General features: G+C 43.1%; 1 protein-coding gene across 1 annotated transcript in view; it reads left to right on the top strand.

Annotated features, from left to right (window-relative positions):
* The first annotated feature begins 15,820 nt into the window (after window positions 1-15,820).
* The window catches only part of PAQR5 (progestin and adipoQ receptor family member 5), a 40,384-nt gene continuing 39,190 nt past the window's right edge, over window positions 15,821-17,014 (top strand). Inside the window, exons 1-2 of the mRNA XM_007957299.1 lie at window positions 15,821-15,829; window positions 16,136-16,263. Coding sequence (XP_007955490.1) covers window positions 15,821-15,829; window positions 16,136-16,263 — 137 coding nt within the window. The remainder of the gene's footprint in view (window positions 15,830-16,135; window positions 16,264-17,014) is intronic.

Genomic DNA, 17,014 nt, shown 5'->3' with positions numbered 1-17,014 from the left:
ATCTTGAATGCATATCTTCTCACCTTTCATAACATTAGGGAAATTATCTTCCAGCAAATCTTCAACAATTTTCTTGGTGCTTTTTTTTTTTTTGTCTCTTTCTATTCTAGAATTCCAATCACATGTAGCAACTATGCCTGGTTTATAGGTGGTTCTGCAAGACAGACAGGCACCACTTGGAAGTGGATTATGGCAGCACTGCAGCCCCTTTCTGGGACCTCCCTGAAGAACAGTAGTGAAGGAAAATCTGCCCAAAGGTCAGAACTTTGAGCAATGCACTTTGAGCAAAATGTTCACTTTGCTTGGCAGGAGAAATGGCCAAATATGTGATTATATACTGATTGTATATTTTATGTATATTGTAGATTTTGTTGTAGCCAAGTCAGCCTTTGTGAATGGAAGTCCATATTGCTGAGCCTATGCATAACCTCCATCCCTGCCACCATGGCCACTTTGTTCATGAGCCCATTGAGCAAGGACAGGAATGGCTGGGGAAAGAGCCTGACTAGTTTCCACAGAACATGACACCCTCCTTTGCCAAAGTTATCCTTTGGTGAACATTCACATTAGACACAAATATCTTCACTTCTTTGGCCCATTCAGAGACATGTATTCACATATTTCTTTCCCATACCTCTTTATCACCAATTTTCCAATCATACTCCTTCGAAGTTCCCGACCATCCAGTCAAACCATTGGCTACAGCTCATGAATCAGTATTTTGTAAACAGGAGAAGTAGCCTAAGGCTCACTAAGACATGGAATCTAGTAGGAGATTTCTACCACATTTTGTTTCATGGCATTGATTGCAACTCCTCACAATGTAACAGCTCTCTTCCCACTTCCTCCCTGTAGTGGTCTCTTCTTCCCTGTGTCATTCTTTCCTATGCATTCCTGCCCTCTGAGCTACCTCTCTGTGCAAATACTGCCCTTCTATTTACCCATGATTGATCATTCTAAGGAGTGCTATCTACCACAGTAAATGTTCACCCTAAATGCCTGTCTATTGTTTGACTAGAACCCATGGGAGTGAGTTCAGTTCCAGACCTGAAGGGTAACTAGGGGCCATGGTCTTGATGGTGTCACCAGACTATATCAGTAAACTCATCATTTCTTTAAACATATTGAACATGGTTATTTATATTTCAATATCTGTGTTCTTTGAGTTCTGTTTCTGTTGTCTATGGTTTCTACTATTTCTCATTCATGGTGATTTCCATGTCTATATATGTTTGTTTTCTTCCACACTAATTTTGCTTAGAACTTTATCTGTGGGTACTCCTTGAACTTTGTATTAAAGTAAAAATCCTTCAGAGAGGATTTGCATTTGCTTTTGTTACTTGCGTGAGGGAGTTAAAAAACTCTGACCACTTTCCATTTGTAACTATTTGAAATTTTCCACTTGAGCTTTCTTGGACCACAGAGGTAAGTGTGGATTTGGGCCACAAACCCACATGAGGACTAGCTGATAGTTATGAATTCTTGGGAGAGATTTGTTGTTCTCATTCACCCAACACGAGGGTCCAAGAAACAATTATTTTTGCTGTTGTCTTCTACTCAGTAGGATTTATTTCTCATTCACCTTTAAGCATTTATTGATAGAAGTCTCCTACTAGATTCCATGTCCTGGTGGGCCTTAGGTTTCTTCTCTTGTTTACAAAATCTGACAGCAGAAAGAAACTCTGATGGTTAAAGTGGCTTACCTCATAGAGTTCCTGATTTCACTTTGTTTTGGAGCCTTGTGACTTTCTTACTTTTGTACAATCTTGGTGATCTATTTAAAATACCATCATATATATTCCAACATATGATGCATATTTCATCCAGCATTTTGTTTTAGTCAGAGAGGCTCCTTCAGGATATCTGATTGATCATCATTCTACCAGAACCAGAAGTCCCACAACAATTCTTCCAGGTCCTTCCTTCATTACCCTCGGTCAGAGATTGCTTCTTTTTGTGACACTTAACATTTCCATAAAATATGATGGTAACAATTCCTGGTTCCACTAGGCTAGACACAGTAAAATATGCATGGACTCTGGAATCTAACAAACTAGTTTTTGCATCGTGGTTTTTTATCTATGATGGCCATGGAAACTTCTTCTCACTGAGCTTCCATTTCCTTATCTGTAAAATGAGGTTGACAGCACCTATCTTGCAGTGCTCTCATGATGATTAAATGAAACCAGGCCTGCCCCTAACGTATGCTGGGTTTGAATCAAGAGAAAAAATAGAGGCCACACACCATATGTCTAAATATTTTGAAGTTACAAATGAAGTTATATAAAATAGCTCTGTTCTTCTACCTTGACAAATATACCTTTACAATGACAAAAAAAAAAAAAATGTATAACACTATGATTTTTATCTAGCTAACATCAGCAAGATATCAAAGACAACTAAATTTAATTATTATTGCACATGTCTGGATGTTATGTTGATAGATTAGTGATGTGTGGATGAGTAATAAAATAAAAGCACACATAATTCATAAATTATTATGTTTAGTGCATAAAATTTCTTTTTATTGACTTCCTTGCAGCAAAAAAAGAGAGTTATATTGTTGTAATCAACATTATCATATAATTTATGCTCTTTTAACAGTGATGCCAAATTAGCCCACTATTTTTGAGTCATTAGAATTCTTAGTTTTTTCAAATTACTTTAAATTGTGAGAAACTTGGTTCTGCTGAGTTAGAACAGTTGGGATTATTAAAAAATATTTTTGAAGTCACACATTCAGCATGAGCTATAAATTATACATATCAAGTTCAAATGTTGTAATGAGGTTTCACATGATAAATTGTCAGTAAGCAGAAAAAGTATAAATGTTTTAATTTCATAATACAGATCTATATCACTTATATTACTATTTCACTATCAAAGCAATATCTAGATCCATATAGTACTTTTTCATTTTTTTCCCAAGTTTTCAATCCTTGGATATTATAAAGAAAACTGAAAATAGCAGTGTTTTGCTTAATCAAAATTATACCTCAGTCTACACTGGCCAGAAAGTAATCTCCATAGAAATTAATTTCAAGATTATTTGTATGCAAATCTTCTCCTTTATAGGCCATAGACATTTTTGTTTCCTTTTTTCACATTTTATTTTATTTATTAGAATGTCACTTTTGTTGTGGTTCCTTTGGTTTAAAAAAAATCCTATACATATTTTTTAAATTCCTTATGTATTTTTAATCTCTTTAAAAGTGGAATAGACAAACCTAGAATTTTTTTTGTAAGCCTTTGCTCACATTGTTATACAATATTTCATACCAAATATGTGTGGAGAGCTCAGATTCAAAATTAATTTCATTTCCCAACCAAGGTGGACTTTGCTCTGTGTTGGAAGATTTTCTGTTGTTTCACTAATTTCTTCTAGTCATCTTGTATTCTGTCTAAATTACTTCGCATATAATGTGCCCACGTAAATAATACATAGACATACATAATGCCATAGAGTGCATAGGAAACTAATGTGTGAGGGAGCTGCATAATTTGGGGGAGGGGGAGCGGGAAACATGTATAATGCACGTGCTATTTGTGTAAAATACAGTAAAGCTAGTTGTTCAATGGCATTTATTCGACACTTACATTGTGTGAATGAGAGTAGTTTAAGGTCAATTTGCTATGTTTCAGCAAGATGTCCTATATTAGGGAAGATCTGGAAAATGTCATATATAATCTTTAAATTGTTCCAAAGAACGTCATCAGTTTTCCTGATAAGAAATTAAAACCATGTGCTAGGAGTGCTTCTAGATTTTGGTCCAATTCTGACCTCATATGAGTTTCTGTTGCTGCTGTAACGAATCACCACAGATTGGTGGTTTAAAACAATATACATTGATTATCTTACAGTTTAACAGATTACAAGTCTCACATAGGTCTCACTGGGCTAAAATCAAGATGGTGGTAGGGCTGTGTTCTTTTCTGGAGGCTTTAGGGGATATCTCCAGCTTCTAGCAGCCTCCTTACTCCATCTTCAAAGCCAGAATGGTTCTAACCATTCTTCCATAGTCACCTTTATTCTGATTCTCCAATTCTGCCTCCTTTTTTCACTTTTAAGAACCTTTGTGATTACATTGGACTTGCCTGATTAACCCAAATAATCTCTCTATTTTAAGATCAGCTGATTTTTATTCCATAAGCATCCTTAATTCCCCTTTGCCATGTAACCTAACAGACTCACAGGCTCTGGTGATTAGAACGTGGACATCTTTGAAGGGGTGCAATGTTATTTTGCCTACATCAGACTTTTTTAGTTTTTTCCTTACCAACCATGGCATATAGACACACCTCAGAGATATTGTGGCTCCTCTTTCAGAGCACCACAATAAAGTGAGTATTGCAATAAAGTGAGGCATATGCGTTTCTTGCTTTCCCTGCATATAAAAGCTATGTTTACACTATACTGTCATCTATTAAGTTTGCAATAGCATTATAAACAGTTTGAAATATTGTGAGAATTACCAAAACGTGACACAGAGACATGAAGCGAGCACATGCTGTTGGAGATACTGCACCAATAGACTTGCTCGACACAAGGTTGCCATAAACCCTCAATTTGTGAGCAATGCCTTATCTGCAAAGTGCAATAAAGTGAAGTGCAATAAAACAAGGTGTGTCTGGACTGAAATCATAAGCTTATTCATGACAGATTTTTAAATCATTACCCTAGAATTGAAAATTAATTTTTCCAGTTTTTAAATAAAAACTGCATTTTTTTTTTTTTTTACAGCAAATTTGCAGCCCATGGAAGTGTTCCATAATTTCCGTTTCCTCATTTCTTCTGTAGGTCAACACCTGAATAATGCTAGTCATTCAGTAGGGTTTTTCTGCATGTTACACTCCACCTGAACTGAGTAATATTGTTATTGTTGTTTTTAGGTGCTGTGGAGTCTACTTCCACTCATAGAGACCCCATGTGTTACAGAGTAGAACTACCCTATCAGGGTTGCTTGGCTGTAATCTTTATTGCAAGCAGATTGCCAGGTCTTTTTTTTTCTGTGGAGTCACTGGGTAGGTTTAAACCACCAACCTTTCAGTTAGTAGCTGAGCATGTAACTGTTGCCAACATGGCTCTTTTATGTATTTATTTTTTATTATGATTTGGGTGAAGATTTACAGAGCAAATTCACTTTCCATACAGCAGTTTACATATACTTTGTCTGGTGACATTGACCACAGTTTACCACAATGCAACAGCTCCCCTCCCACTTCCTCCCCATAGTTACCTCTTCCCCGTATCCATCCCTCCATGCCCCCTAAGCTGTCTCCCTGTGCATAAGCAACCCTTCTTTCTCCCATGATTGTTCTCTCCAAGGAGAGTATCTACTTGAGGTAAATGTTCAACTGATATGCCTGTCTTTTGTTTGGCTGGAAACCACAGGTGTGAGTTTAATTCCAGACCTGAAGGGCAGCTAGGGGCCATAGTCTCAGTGGTTCCACCAGGCTCTATTGGACCAGCAAACCTGATACCCCCCCTTTTTGTTTTCCTCCAAATGATTTTGAGTTTTGTTCCACATTGTTCTCCCTCTCCTCTTTTATGTATTTTTAAAAAACACTTTATGTATCTTTTTAGGACAAAAAAATTATTGCCCATTCAATTACTAAAATTCTTTGAAACCTTCATCTCAGGTAGTGGTAATTTGTTTCATTATTTGATCTATCCTACATGTTCAGCTAGAAGAAATTTACCATCATTTTGTGTAAATATTGTGCTGCCCATATGAAAAGCATGCTTATGCTTGACTGAATATTGGACACATTAGTTTTTTAAGAACATCACACCAGTGCTCTAAATTGGTATTTACCTGTCATTATTTGATACCATCAATTATTGGCTATTAATTCAGTCTGTTGATAGTTCCAGTAGAAAGACCTATCGCTAGAAAAAGACATCCTATTTGGTAAAGTAGAGGGTTCATGATATGAAGGAAATTCTCAGTGAGATGGATTGACACAATAGCCACAACAATGGGCTCAAACCTACCAGTAATTATAAAGGGGGCACAGGACTAGGAAGTGTTTTGTTCTGTTACACATGCATAAGCTCTGGTAGCGTAGTGCCTAAGGTGCTTGACTGCTAACCAGAAGACTGGAGGTTCAAACCCACCGGCCACTCCTCGGAAGGAAGGTTGGGTAATTTACTTCCATAGAGATACTGCCTTGGAAAGTGAGTTTTGTGAGTTGTGTGCAAGTGATGTTTTATGCTCTTTTAATTGAGTCCCTAAGTGCTCCATCCTGCTGGGACTGAGATGGTCCTACATAAGACAGTGGATTAGTGTCCAACTCAGTGGCATGCAGCAGGCACTAAATGGCAGGTTATAACTGATGTCATTGTTGTCAAAGATTTTTTACTACTTGTTTCCACAATCAACACCAATGGGAAGAGCAGTCAAGACATCAGACAATGTATTTATTGCACTGGGCAAATCTGCTGCAAAAGACCTCTTTAAAGTGCTGAAGAGATAAGAAGTTTCTTGCAAGGCTAAGGTGCACCTAACCCAAGACATGGTGTTTTCAATCATCTCATATGCATGTGAAAACTGGACAATGAATAAGGAAGACCGAAGAAGAGTTGATGCTTTTGAGTTGTGGTGTTGGTGAAGAATACTGAAAGTACCATGGAACTGCCAGAAGAATGAACAAATTTGTCCTGGAGGAAGTGCAACTGGAATGCTCCTTGGAAGCAAGAATGGCCAGACTTCATTTGACCTGCTTTGGTCATGTTGTCAGAAGGGACCATTCACTGGAGAAAGGTATCATGCTTGGTAAAGTGAAAGGTCAACAAAAAAGGGGAAGGCCCTCAATGAGATGGATTGACACAGTGGCTGCAATGATGGGTTTAGGTATAGCAAGTATTGTGAGGCTGGCACAGGACCCAGCAGTGTTTTGTTCTATTGTACATAGGATCACTATGAGTCAGAGCCAACTTGACAGGCATCTAACAGCAACAACAAACAAATGATGCCACAATCCATGGCCTGCCACTGTTCCCTCCCCATTGTCCCTTCTTCTCCCAGACACCCCTCGAGGCTCCCCACTTGTTGTTGTTATGTGCCGTTGAGTCGGACCTGACTCCTAGCGACCCCTCCTTGGGTTTCCGAGGCGGTATCACTACGGAAGTAGATTGCCCAACCTTCCTTCCGAGGAGTGGCTGGTGGGTTTGAACTGCCAGCCTTCTGGTTAGCAGTCAAGTGCCTTAGGCACTATGCCACCAGAGCTCGCGTTATTCTCTGCTCTGCCGCCTTGCGCCCATGCCTTTGTGCTCATGTGGTCTCTCTTTCCTAGAGGAACCTCCTCTTCCTTCATAGACTGAATTTCTAGGCAGGGCGGTAGGCACAGTACTGAGAGAGGAAGCCGTGCTGTGGAAGCAGAAGCAGCTGCAACAGCAGCACCCCCTGAGAACTTGTCAGAAATGCAGATTCTCACCCCAGCCCCACTGAATTCCAGCAAAATTCCCAGGTGCTCTGCAGACGCCTGAAAGTTTGAGAGGCACTGGCTCAGAGACTTTGTCATCCAACCTCACCACTTTAAAGAGGAAGAAACCTAGGCCCATAGAGGTTCATAATGGGCCAAAATCACACCACGGGCAAAAGGACGAGAGCTCCATCTCCCCTCAGAGTTCTCCTTGGCGGCAGCGATGATAGCATCGATGGAGCTGGAGAAGTGGAGTCTGGTATTTGCAGTTAGGTTTCAGCTGACCTTGCTTTACTTCTGGGGTCTTGGATAAATGCCCTAAACTCCCTCTGCCTCAGTCTCATTACCTGTGAAATGGGGATGATAAAAGGCTCTTCCTTACATGGTTATTGTGAGGATTCAGTGAGATTTGAACAGGAAATGTAGATACCAAACAAGTAGTGCCTGCCAGCCTGCCTCCTGATCCCATGCTGCTTCTCCTTTTTTCCCATGATTAAAATCTGTTCTTATTTACTGCTATCAAGAAATGCCCAATTATTTTCCCAAGGTGGTTTGCCATTTAAAACCATTTGCCGTGGAGTCTACTCCAACTTATGGTGACTCCTTGTGTATCAGAGTAGAACTGTGCTCCATAGGATTTTCAAGTCTGCTGTTTAGGAAGTAGATCACCAGTCTCTTCTGAGGCATCTGTACATGGACTTGAACCTCCAACCTCTCAGTTAGCAGCTGAACATGTTAACAGTTTGCACCACCCAGGGCGGTTTAATAGATAAAAAACCCAAAGGTTTAACATTGTCTTGGTGGAGTTTCAGGGATCAGAGAGCAGGTGCACAGGGTCTCAGCCAGGTAGGGAGCCTTTCTTGGATGCAGAGGCCATGACAGCATCTAAAAGGGAAAACTCACTATTGTGCCTTTCCACCCTGAGTGTCTGGGGATTCTCCCTTCTAAATAATAGGCTGCATATGATTTTATTTCATTTCACTCGAAATTGCCCTGCTCACGTGGGGATGCTTGGAAATGAGGCTGAGTTATAGAGCATTAAGGCAACAATTATAATTTGCCTTTTGGGGTCAAGCTGGGTTTGGAATCTCAAATTGTTTGGGAATGTTTAGCTTGTTGTTTAGATTTATGTAGCACATGCTGAGTAAGATCTACTTCATGCTTTGCTAAGTCATCTCCTTTCCTTGAGCTCAGAACTCAGAGCTCAGAGCAGGAGCCGAGCTAAGGACTAGCAATGTGCCAAATCAGCTGACGGTCAAGTTGAGGAGGGCAGGAGCAAGCCAGTCTTTTTATTCTAAGTTGGAACATCACTGACTGAGGGTCTCCCTTTTTTTGTGTCCATCCTTTAGCCATCTGTCATCTTTTTTGGAGGGGCTGCTTTAAATCCTGCCCCAATTTCATGGTTGATGTTGGGCTTCTCATCCATGTCTGGTCTCAGGATAGCAAATCAGATGGAAGCAGGTTCATTTCATCTAGGCCCAGTCCTGCTTTTGGTCTTAAGATGTTTTTGTGGGTTAGCTGCCATTCAGTCAATCCGCAACTCATGATGACCCCGTGATTGGTTACAGATTGGACTCCTAGGGTTTTCATTGGTTGGTTTTCAGAAGTAGATCACCAAGCCTTTCTTTAGGGTAGGCTCAGTCTTAGTCTGGAAGCACCTCTGAAACCTGTTCAGCATCATAGCAACACAATATACACCCCTCGTCTGGGGCCAGATTGCTAAATGTGGACAAGAGGCCATGTTAATGGATTTTCGAACTCCTGTGTTCCTCTTTGGCAAGACCCCTCCACCCCAACACAGTTGCTCACCAGACTGCCAGGTTCAAAGAGAGAAGGAGACTGGTCACATCCTGGGTCACCCTGGGAGATCATGGGTGGTCTCCTCCTCCCACTTGTTGCCATGATGGAGCTGGACTCTTCGCAGCCTATGCCTGCCCCCTCCCACCTCTTGCCCAGTGTTCTGGAGGCTTTTACTCTCACTGCCCCTCTTCATAAGTTCCCCTGCCACTCAGGATCTGTTAACTCATTCATATGAAGGAGTGAATGAGAACAATCGCTCCTTTCTGGAGCCTGCATTTTAACAAGTGGTCAGTGCTTTGATTTAAAAGAAAAAGGAAGGGAAAAAGAAAGAAATAGGCCTGGTGGAAAGACAGACCTAGTGAGAGCTCCTGGGAAGCAATGTCTCTTTAAGGAGGCCACCACACACATCCTCCTTGACATGGAGCAAGGACTGAAGCTGTGGGCCTATTAACCTCCCTGTCACCAGCCCTATTGGTGGGAAACTGAGAGCCAAGACTCATGCTGCCCATTTTAGAAGTCTGTCCACTGTAACCCGGGATGTCAGCAGAATTGAACTGTGAATCAAAAACTGGAACAAATCGCTTTTATTAACTAAGCCCCAAACCTAATTCTAAGAGTATCTCTTCACTGGACCATGACTCAACTTCATTATCCCCTCCACTCCCTCCCCAGTTGACTAGTTTAACCTAGAATTGAACTAAGAGTTTTTCTAAAACTTAGAGCCTTTTCTAGACAGAAACTTACTGACCATACATCTAGCCAATGCCACCCATTTTATAGGTGAGGACACTGAGACTGTAAAGTTGTGGCCCAGCTCGAAGTCACATGGCACCTGAGATTTGAGTCTTTACTCTGGCTGTGGTTGTTAGCTGCTGCTGAGTTGGCTCTGACTCAGCCCCACATAGAACAGAGGGAAACGCTGCCTGGTCCTGCACCATCCTCATGGTTGCTGGCATGCTTGAGTCCATTACTGCTGTCCGACCTAGGGGACTCATCTTCCAGCACTATATTGGACAATGTTCTGTTGTGATCCATAGAATTTTCACTGACTAATTTTCAGACAGTCAGAAGGCCTTTCTTCCTAGTCTCTCTTAGTCTGGAAGCTCCACTGAAACCTGTCCACCATGGGTGACTCTGCTGGTATTGAAATACTGGTAGCATAGCTTCCATCATCATAGAAACACACAAACCACCACAGTACAACTGACAGACAGGTAGTAGTCCCTTTACTATCTCCACTGTTTCATGTGACCTTCTGACTGAGAACCTCATGATGGTCTGAGCTGTGTTACATGGATATTACGCTAAGAGCCTTTCTTAAGCAAAATCATCAGTAACTCCAATAAGGGATGGGTGGCAACACTGGAATTCTCCCAGCCACCTCTCCTTCCCACAGCCCTAGAAAGTAAAAGAGGAAGCTTTAAAATGTGTTGTGGCCTGGTTTATGCTATGATTACCAATATTATCATTGTTACTATTAATTGCTTTGATTAACCTGTTGTTGTTATGTGCCGTCGAGTCGGACCCGACTCATAGTGACCCCTCCTTGGGTTGCCAAGGCAGTATCACTATGGAAGTAGATTGCCCAACCTTCCTTCTGAGGAGTGGCTGGTGGGTTTGAACCACTAGCCTTTTGGTTAGCAGTCAAGTGCCTTAGGCACTATGCACCAGAGCGCCTTTGATTAACCTACTCGTTTATAATTTATCTTTCAAAGATTATAACTTCTAAATCAGTAGTTCTTAGCTGGGGGATATTTTGCCCCTAGGGAATATTTAGCATTATATCTAGAGACAGTTTTGGCTGTCACAACTGGGTGCTACTGGCATCTCTTGGGTGGAGGCCAGGGATGCTGCTAAACAGTGCACGGGACAGGTCCCACAACAAAGAAGTGTTGCTGGCTGCTGTTGAGTCTCCCCCAGCCCCACCCCTACTCGACACTTGACTACCCCATGCACAACAGTATGAAATACTGCCCCATCTTGCACCATCCCCATCATCTGTCATGGATCAGACCATTGTGATCCATAAAGTTTCCATTGGCTGATTTTGGGGAATAGGTTGCCAAGCCTTCCTTCCTAGTCCATGTTAGTCAGGAAGCTCTGCTGAAACCTGTTCAGAATCAGCAACACACAAATCTCACTGACAGATGGGTGCAGGCTGTGCATGAAGTGCATTGGCTGAGAAGGGAAGCCAGGTCTCCTACATGGACAGCAAGAGTTCCACCATTGAACCACCATTGCCCTCATGGTTTCCCAAAATGTCAGTAGTGCACAGGTTGGCAAGCCCTGATCTAAATCAACACACACACACACAAAATAATGTCTCTTGTAATTCTACTACCTTAACAAATCAAACTCTTGACTTTCCCACTTGCCCCCCAGCCTCTGCCCACCATGCATATTTCAATTCATATAGGTCTCATAATAATTGCAGTAATACACTCTACATTGCACTTTTCTTCACTTACTATTGCATCCTAAACTTTTGTACCTCCTGCCTGGTTGTCTTCATAATTACCATTTTTAATGGAGATGATATAATACTCCAGGCAGGATGATACTCCATATTTTACCTGTCTGAGTTTCTCGTGGCATGTTTTTTTTTGTTTTTTTTTTTTGTTTTTTTTTGAGGGACTCACCAAGCAGGCTATGTCTTAGTTATCTAAAGAAAAAACAAAAAACCCGAAACTCACTGCTATCAAGTTGATCCCTACTCATAGCAACCCCTCCTTGGGTTTCTGAGGTGGTATCTTTATGGAAGTAGATTGCCCAGTCGTCCTTCCAAGGAGTAGCTGGTGGGTTTGAACCACCAGCCTTCTGGTTAGCAGTCAAATACCTTAGAGCTCCCTTGTCTTAGTTATCTAGTGGTGCTACAACAGAATACCACGAGTGAATGGCCCCAACTAACACAAACCCATCCTCTCACAGTTCAAGTCTGAAGTCCAACTCCAGGGCACCAGCTCGGGGAAAATTTTCCCTTCCTCCACTGGCTCTGGGGAAAGGTCTCTGCCTCCCTTAAAAATCTGTGGGCCTGGCATTTCTTGCAGATCTCCATGTGGCATCAGTCCTCCCAAGTCTAGGAGTTTCTCAGTGTAGGAACTCCAAGTCCGAAGGACTCTGCTCCTTGTAATCAGGTCCCTCCCCTCTACTTGCTTCTCTCTTCTTTCCTCTCTTGTGACATAAAAGGTGTGACTCAAGCAAGGGTGGTGACTTGAGTACTTGAGTAAATGTGGTGACTTGAATAAGGGTAGGATTTGATTTGTGCCCTGTTGTAAGGCTAATCCTACCTTATGAACATATAGAAGTTAGGATTTATAATACATATCACAAAATAGAAGATAATTACATCAGATCACAGAATGGAGAACAACCACAGAATACTGGGAATCATGGCGTAACCAAGTTGATATATATTTTGGGGGAACACATCTCAATCCACAACAATCCACCTTTTGGCCACCAAAATTCATGAACTCACCACTTGCAAAATACATTTACCCCATCATATCATCCCAAAAGTCTCAAATTGACTCCAAGTCCAAAATCTCATCTTCTAAATCATTAAAATCAAATATGGGTGAGACCCTAGGCACAATCTATCCTGGGGTAAAATTCTTCTTCATTTGTAAACATGCCAAATCTAGACTACATGACATCTGCTTCCAAAGCACAATGGTGGAGCAGATGTCTCCATTACAAATGGGCAAAATTAGGGCGAAAGAAGGGATAACAGGCCCCAAACAAGTCCAAAACCCAGCAAAACAAATTAAATCCTCTCCTCTCTGAGACCATCTGGCAATGGCCCCATCCACCAGCCAAATTCAGCCTATCTTCTCATTACTGCACTTCCCCTACTTCCATTTATCCAGTAGCTGCAGGTGGTTACCTCAAGTAAGCATACCAGGTTGTCTACTTGTGTTGTTTTTGTTGTTGTTATGTGCCATCTAGTCAGACCGGACTCATAGCGACCCCTCCTTGGGTTTCCGAGGTGGTATCACTATGAAAGTAGATTGCCCAACCTTCCTTCCGAGGAGTGGCTGGTAGGTTTGAACTGCCAGCCTTCTGGTTAGCAGTTAAGTGCCTTAGGCACTACGCTACCAGAGCTCCTCTACGCTACCAGAGTCTACTTGCTAGCTCCCTTTAACTTCCAGTCCTAGAAAGGGGTTCTTCTGGTGAGCACTGACTTTCTACCTCAGTGACTCTGAGTGTTGACCATGTCCCCTAGACTCTGGACTCCTCAGCCCTGGGCCTTAGCTCTGCCTTCCAGGCTCACCAGGATGGTAACTCTGTTCCCTAGCCCCCAGGTGGCCCCATCCTTCCAGTCCAGCCCCCTCCATCACTCCAACAGACCCTGTTCATCTGCCCTTGGGCATGGCAGCCCCACCCCCTCAACTTTGGGCAGTGGCCCCATCCTCCAGCACACTGTAACAGCAGCCCTACATTCCAGAGCTGAGTTGGCAAAGATCCAACTTCTTAAAACCTGGGAGGTTGTGGTCCCAATCCTTGAGATCCAGGAGACCATGGTACCACCCTTTCAAGCCCCAGAGTCAATGGCCCCATCCTTTGAGACCAAGGAAGCTCCACTCCCTTGCTCTCGCCAACAGTTCTGCTGATCTTCCAGCTGCTCCAGGGATGGTCCTTTTCTTTTTTTGGAGGACAACAAATGTAGCTCCCTTAGTCTGCCTCCTGCCTGTAGAATTCCAAGAGGCAAACAGCATTCTCCCTTTCACTTCCTCTCTGTGTCCTTCAGTCCAGGTCAATGGGTTTTCCACTGTGGTCGTTGGCCAGATCTATCAGTCCCAGGCCCAATCTCTTTAATAAAAGTATGTGTAGCCATGTCCTTGTTGAAAACTCTAGGTTTTATATCCTTATTTTGTACAACAGGATTCTCTAAACCTTTAAGTTTTGTTTTCATTTTGCACAGTTCATTTTCAAGTCCATCTCTCTCCTCTTGCTTCTCTCTGTAAGTGGCAAGGAGAAAACATGCAGCCCTCCAAGGTCTTATGTAGAAATCTCCTCAGTCAAGTATTCAAGTTCATCACTTACAAGTTCTACCCTCCACCAAACACTTGAACATAATTCTGACAAGTTCTTTGCCACTGCCTAGTTCTTTGTCTCTTCTTTCATCATCCAATCACATGTTCATCACCTCCCTTCAGAGGCATATGTCCTCATTTCTAGCAACATTCTGTTGCTGGCACCATATGTATTCTCTAAGACCATAGAGACTTTCTCTGTAAATCTTCTCACTTCATTCTGAGCCCTCACCCGAATTGCCTTTGATATCGATAATTCTACCAACAGTCTCTTCAAGGCCACCTTGGCTTTCACTATTGTTGTTGTTGTTATGTTGTTGTTGTTGTTGTATGCCGTCGAGTCGGCCCCGACTCATAGCGACCCCTCCTTGGGTTTCCGAGGCAGTATCACTACGGAAGTAGGATTGCCCAACCTTCCTTCCGAGGAGTGGCTGGTGGGTTTGAACCGCCAGCCTTCTGGTTAGCAGTCAAGTGCTTTAGCCACTATGCTACCAGAGCTCCCTTAAAACTCTTCCGGCCTCTACACATTACAAAACTGCTTCCACATATTAGGTTTTTTTAGAACAGCACCCCACCCTTCTGTACCAAGTTCTGTCTTAGTTATCTAGTGCTGCTATGACAGAGATACAACAAGTGGATGGCCTCAAGAAACAGAAACCCATTCTGTCACAATCCAGGAAGCTAGAAGTCTGGACCTGGGATGTCAGCTACAGGGGAAGGCCCCCCTCCCTCCACCGGCTCTAGGGAAAGGTCCCCCCACCTCCCTTCAACATCTGTGAGCCTGGTGGCTCATGCAGGTCTTCATGTATCCTGCTATCAGTCCTCCCCTGGGTCTAAGAGAGTCTCAGCACAGGGATCCTGAGTACAATGGATGTGCTCCACTCCTAGCTTTTCTTTCTTGGTGGCAGTCAGGTTCCTCCTCTCTACTTGCTTCTCTCTGTTTCCTTCTCTTATAAGATAAAAAGTGTGACTCAAGCAAGAGTATGACTTGAATAAAGGTTTCAGTACTTGAGTATGGGTGGTGACTTGAGTAAGGATAGGACTTGAGTCACACTCTCTTGTAAGGCTGTGTCTCAAGACACAACCCACCCTAATCCTGCCTCATTAACAGAGGTTAGAATTTATAACACATATCACGAAGTGGAGGATAATTACACCAGATCACAAAATGGAGGATAATCACAGAATACTGGAAATCATGTCCTAGCCAAGTTGACATGTATTTTTTGGGGAAACAACTTAATACACAACAGGCTGTTTGTGATGGAGTAGTTTTCAGGGCCCTGCTGAGGCCAGCTGCCTCCTCTCCCTCTAGCTCAGGCATCAGCATCATAGCCCTCATCATCAAAAGGCCTTTATGAAGCACCTTGGTAAATATGCCCTCTCCCTAGAGCTGGGGGTGGGGAGCATCTTCTGCAGACATCTTCCCCCAGCCCCTGACATCCAGGGCTTGTCGGCTCAGACAGACAGCACATATGTCAGCTAACCACAAAGGCTTCCAAAGGCCGGGCTGCAGTCCTTATGCAGAGGGTACAGAACCAGATCCTTAGGCAACATTCATGCCAAGAGTAAGTGTGTTTGGGCTGAAGACAGGCTAGCTTCCTGGAGGAAGCCTAGGCCTTGAATTCTCTCTTGCAGCTGGCTGGAGGCTTCTTGGAAACAAGAGATTTTAGAAACCACTGGTAGGTAGGGAAGGAAGGATACAGAAAGGACTGAGGAGAAGAGGAGTAGGTCAACAGGCCTGGGACTTGGGGTCAAGTGCCCTAGGTTCCCAGTGCACAGCTTGACAGAACACCAGTTCCAGTGGAGCCATTCTCTTTGAGACTTTCATGCACCCTCACCTCACCTCAGAATCCCTGTTCTTCTCCCTGCAGGTCTTCCATGAACAGGGCATCCTCTTTGGCTACCGGCACCCACAGAGTTCAGCTATTGACTGCCTCCTCAGCCTTTTCCAGATGACCAATGAGACCCTCAACATCTGGACTCACTTGCTGCCCTTCTGGTACCTCTGGGCTTTCTTGGCCGGCCAGCTTGTCTCATTTGGGAGCTCTGGGAGCTGGGCCTTCTTTGAAATACAGCTGGGTTTAGGAGGCCCAAGACTCTGAGCTGGGATTTTGAACCACCCTCCCCTCACCCCCTGTCAGAACTATACATGGATGTGTGTGATAGAGGTGGAAGATACTGGGGCCTGTCAGCGAGATCAGCTTTAGGGCATTTAAAGCTGTGGTAGGATATAAGGTGCTCTTGGCAGCCCCCTAGTCTTGCCCTGCTCCCCTGCCCCAGTGCCTGATTAGGTAATATCATTTTCATTTCCCTCAGTCTTGGAAGGTTTATGGGTCTACCAGAAGCCATGGTTAAAATGACTCTAACTTGAGCAAGTCACTTCAACCCTCTGAGCTTTACATTTCCCCATCTATGAAGCAAGAGTGATAGTTGCTTCTTCCCCAAGGTGCTGTGAGGGTACATGAGAGAACATGGGTAAAGGTACTAGATACAGAGCTATGGAGACCCCATAATAGTTCTGGTAGCGTTTTATCAGTTGCCACTTAGGTGGAACCAGCTAAGAGCAAGGCTATGGTAGGCATTTACACAGAACCGGAGCTGCAGGAAAGTGAAGAGGCGCCTCACTGAGAAAGATGAAGTGAAGACCAGTTTCACACACTTCACAGCTTTGCTTACTGAGTGGACAGTGGAGATGAGGCCAGAACACGTAATCATAGTGTATCAGAGCTGGAAGGATCTCAGAGGTCATT

The sequence above is a fragment of the Orycteropus afer genome, unplaced genomic scaffold (genome assembly GCF_000298275.1).
Source record: "Orycteropus afer afer isolate SDZICR_OR568_19922 unplaced genomic scaffold, OryAfe1.0 scaffold00015, whole genome shotgun sequence".
Classification (NCBI taxonomy): domain Eukaryota; kingdom Metazoa; phylum Chordata; class Mammalia; order Tubulidentata; family Orycteropodidae; genus Orycteropus; species Orycteropus afer.
This window is presented reverse-complemented; position numbering and strand designations above follow the sequence as displayed.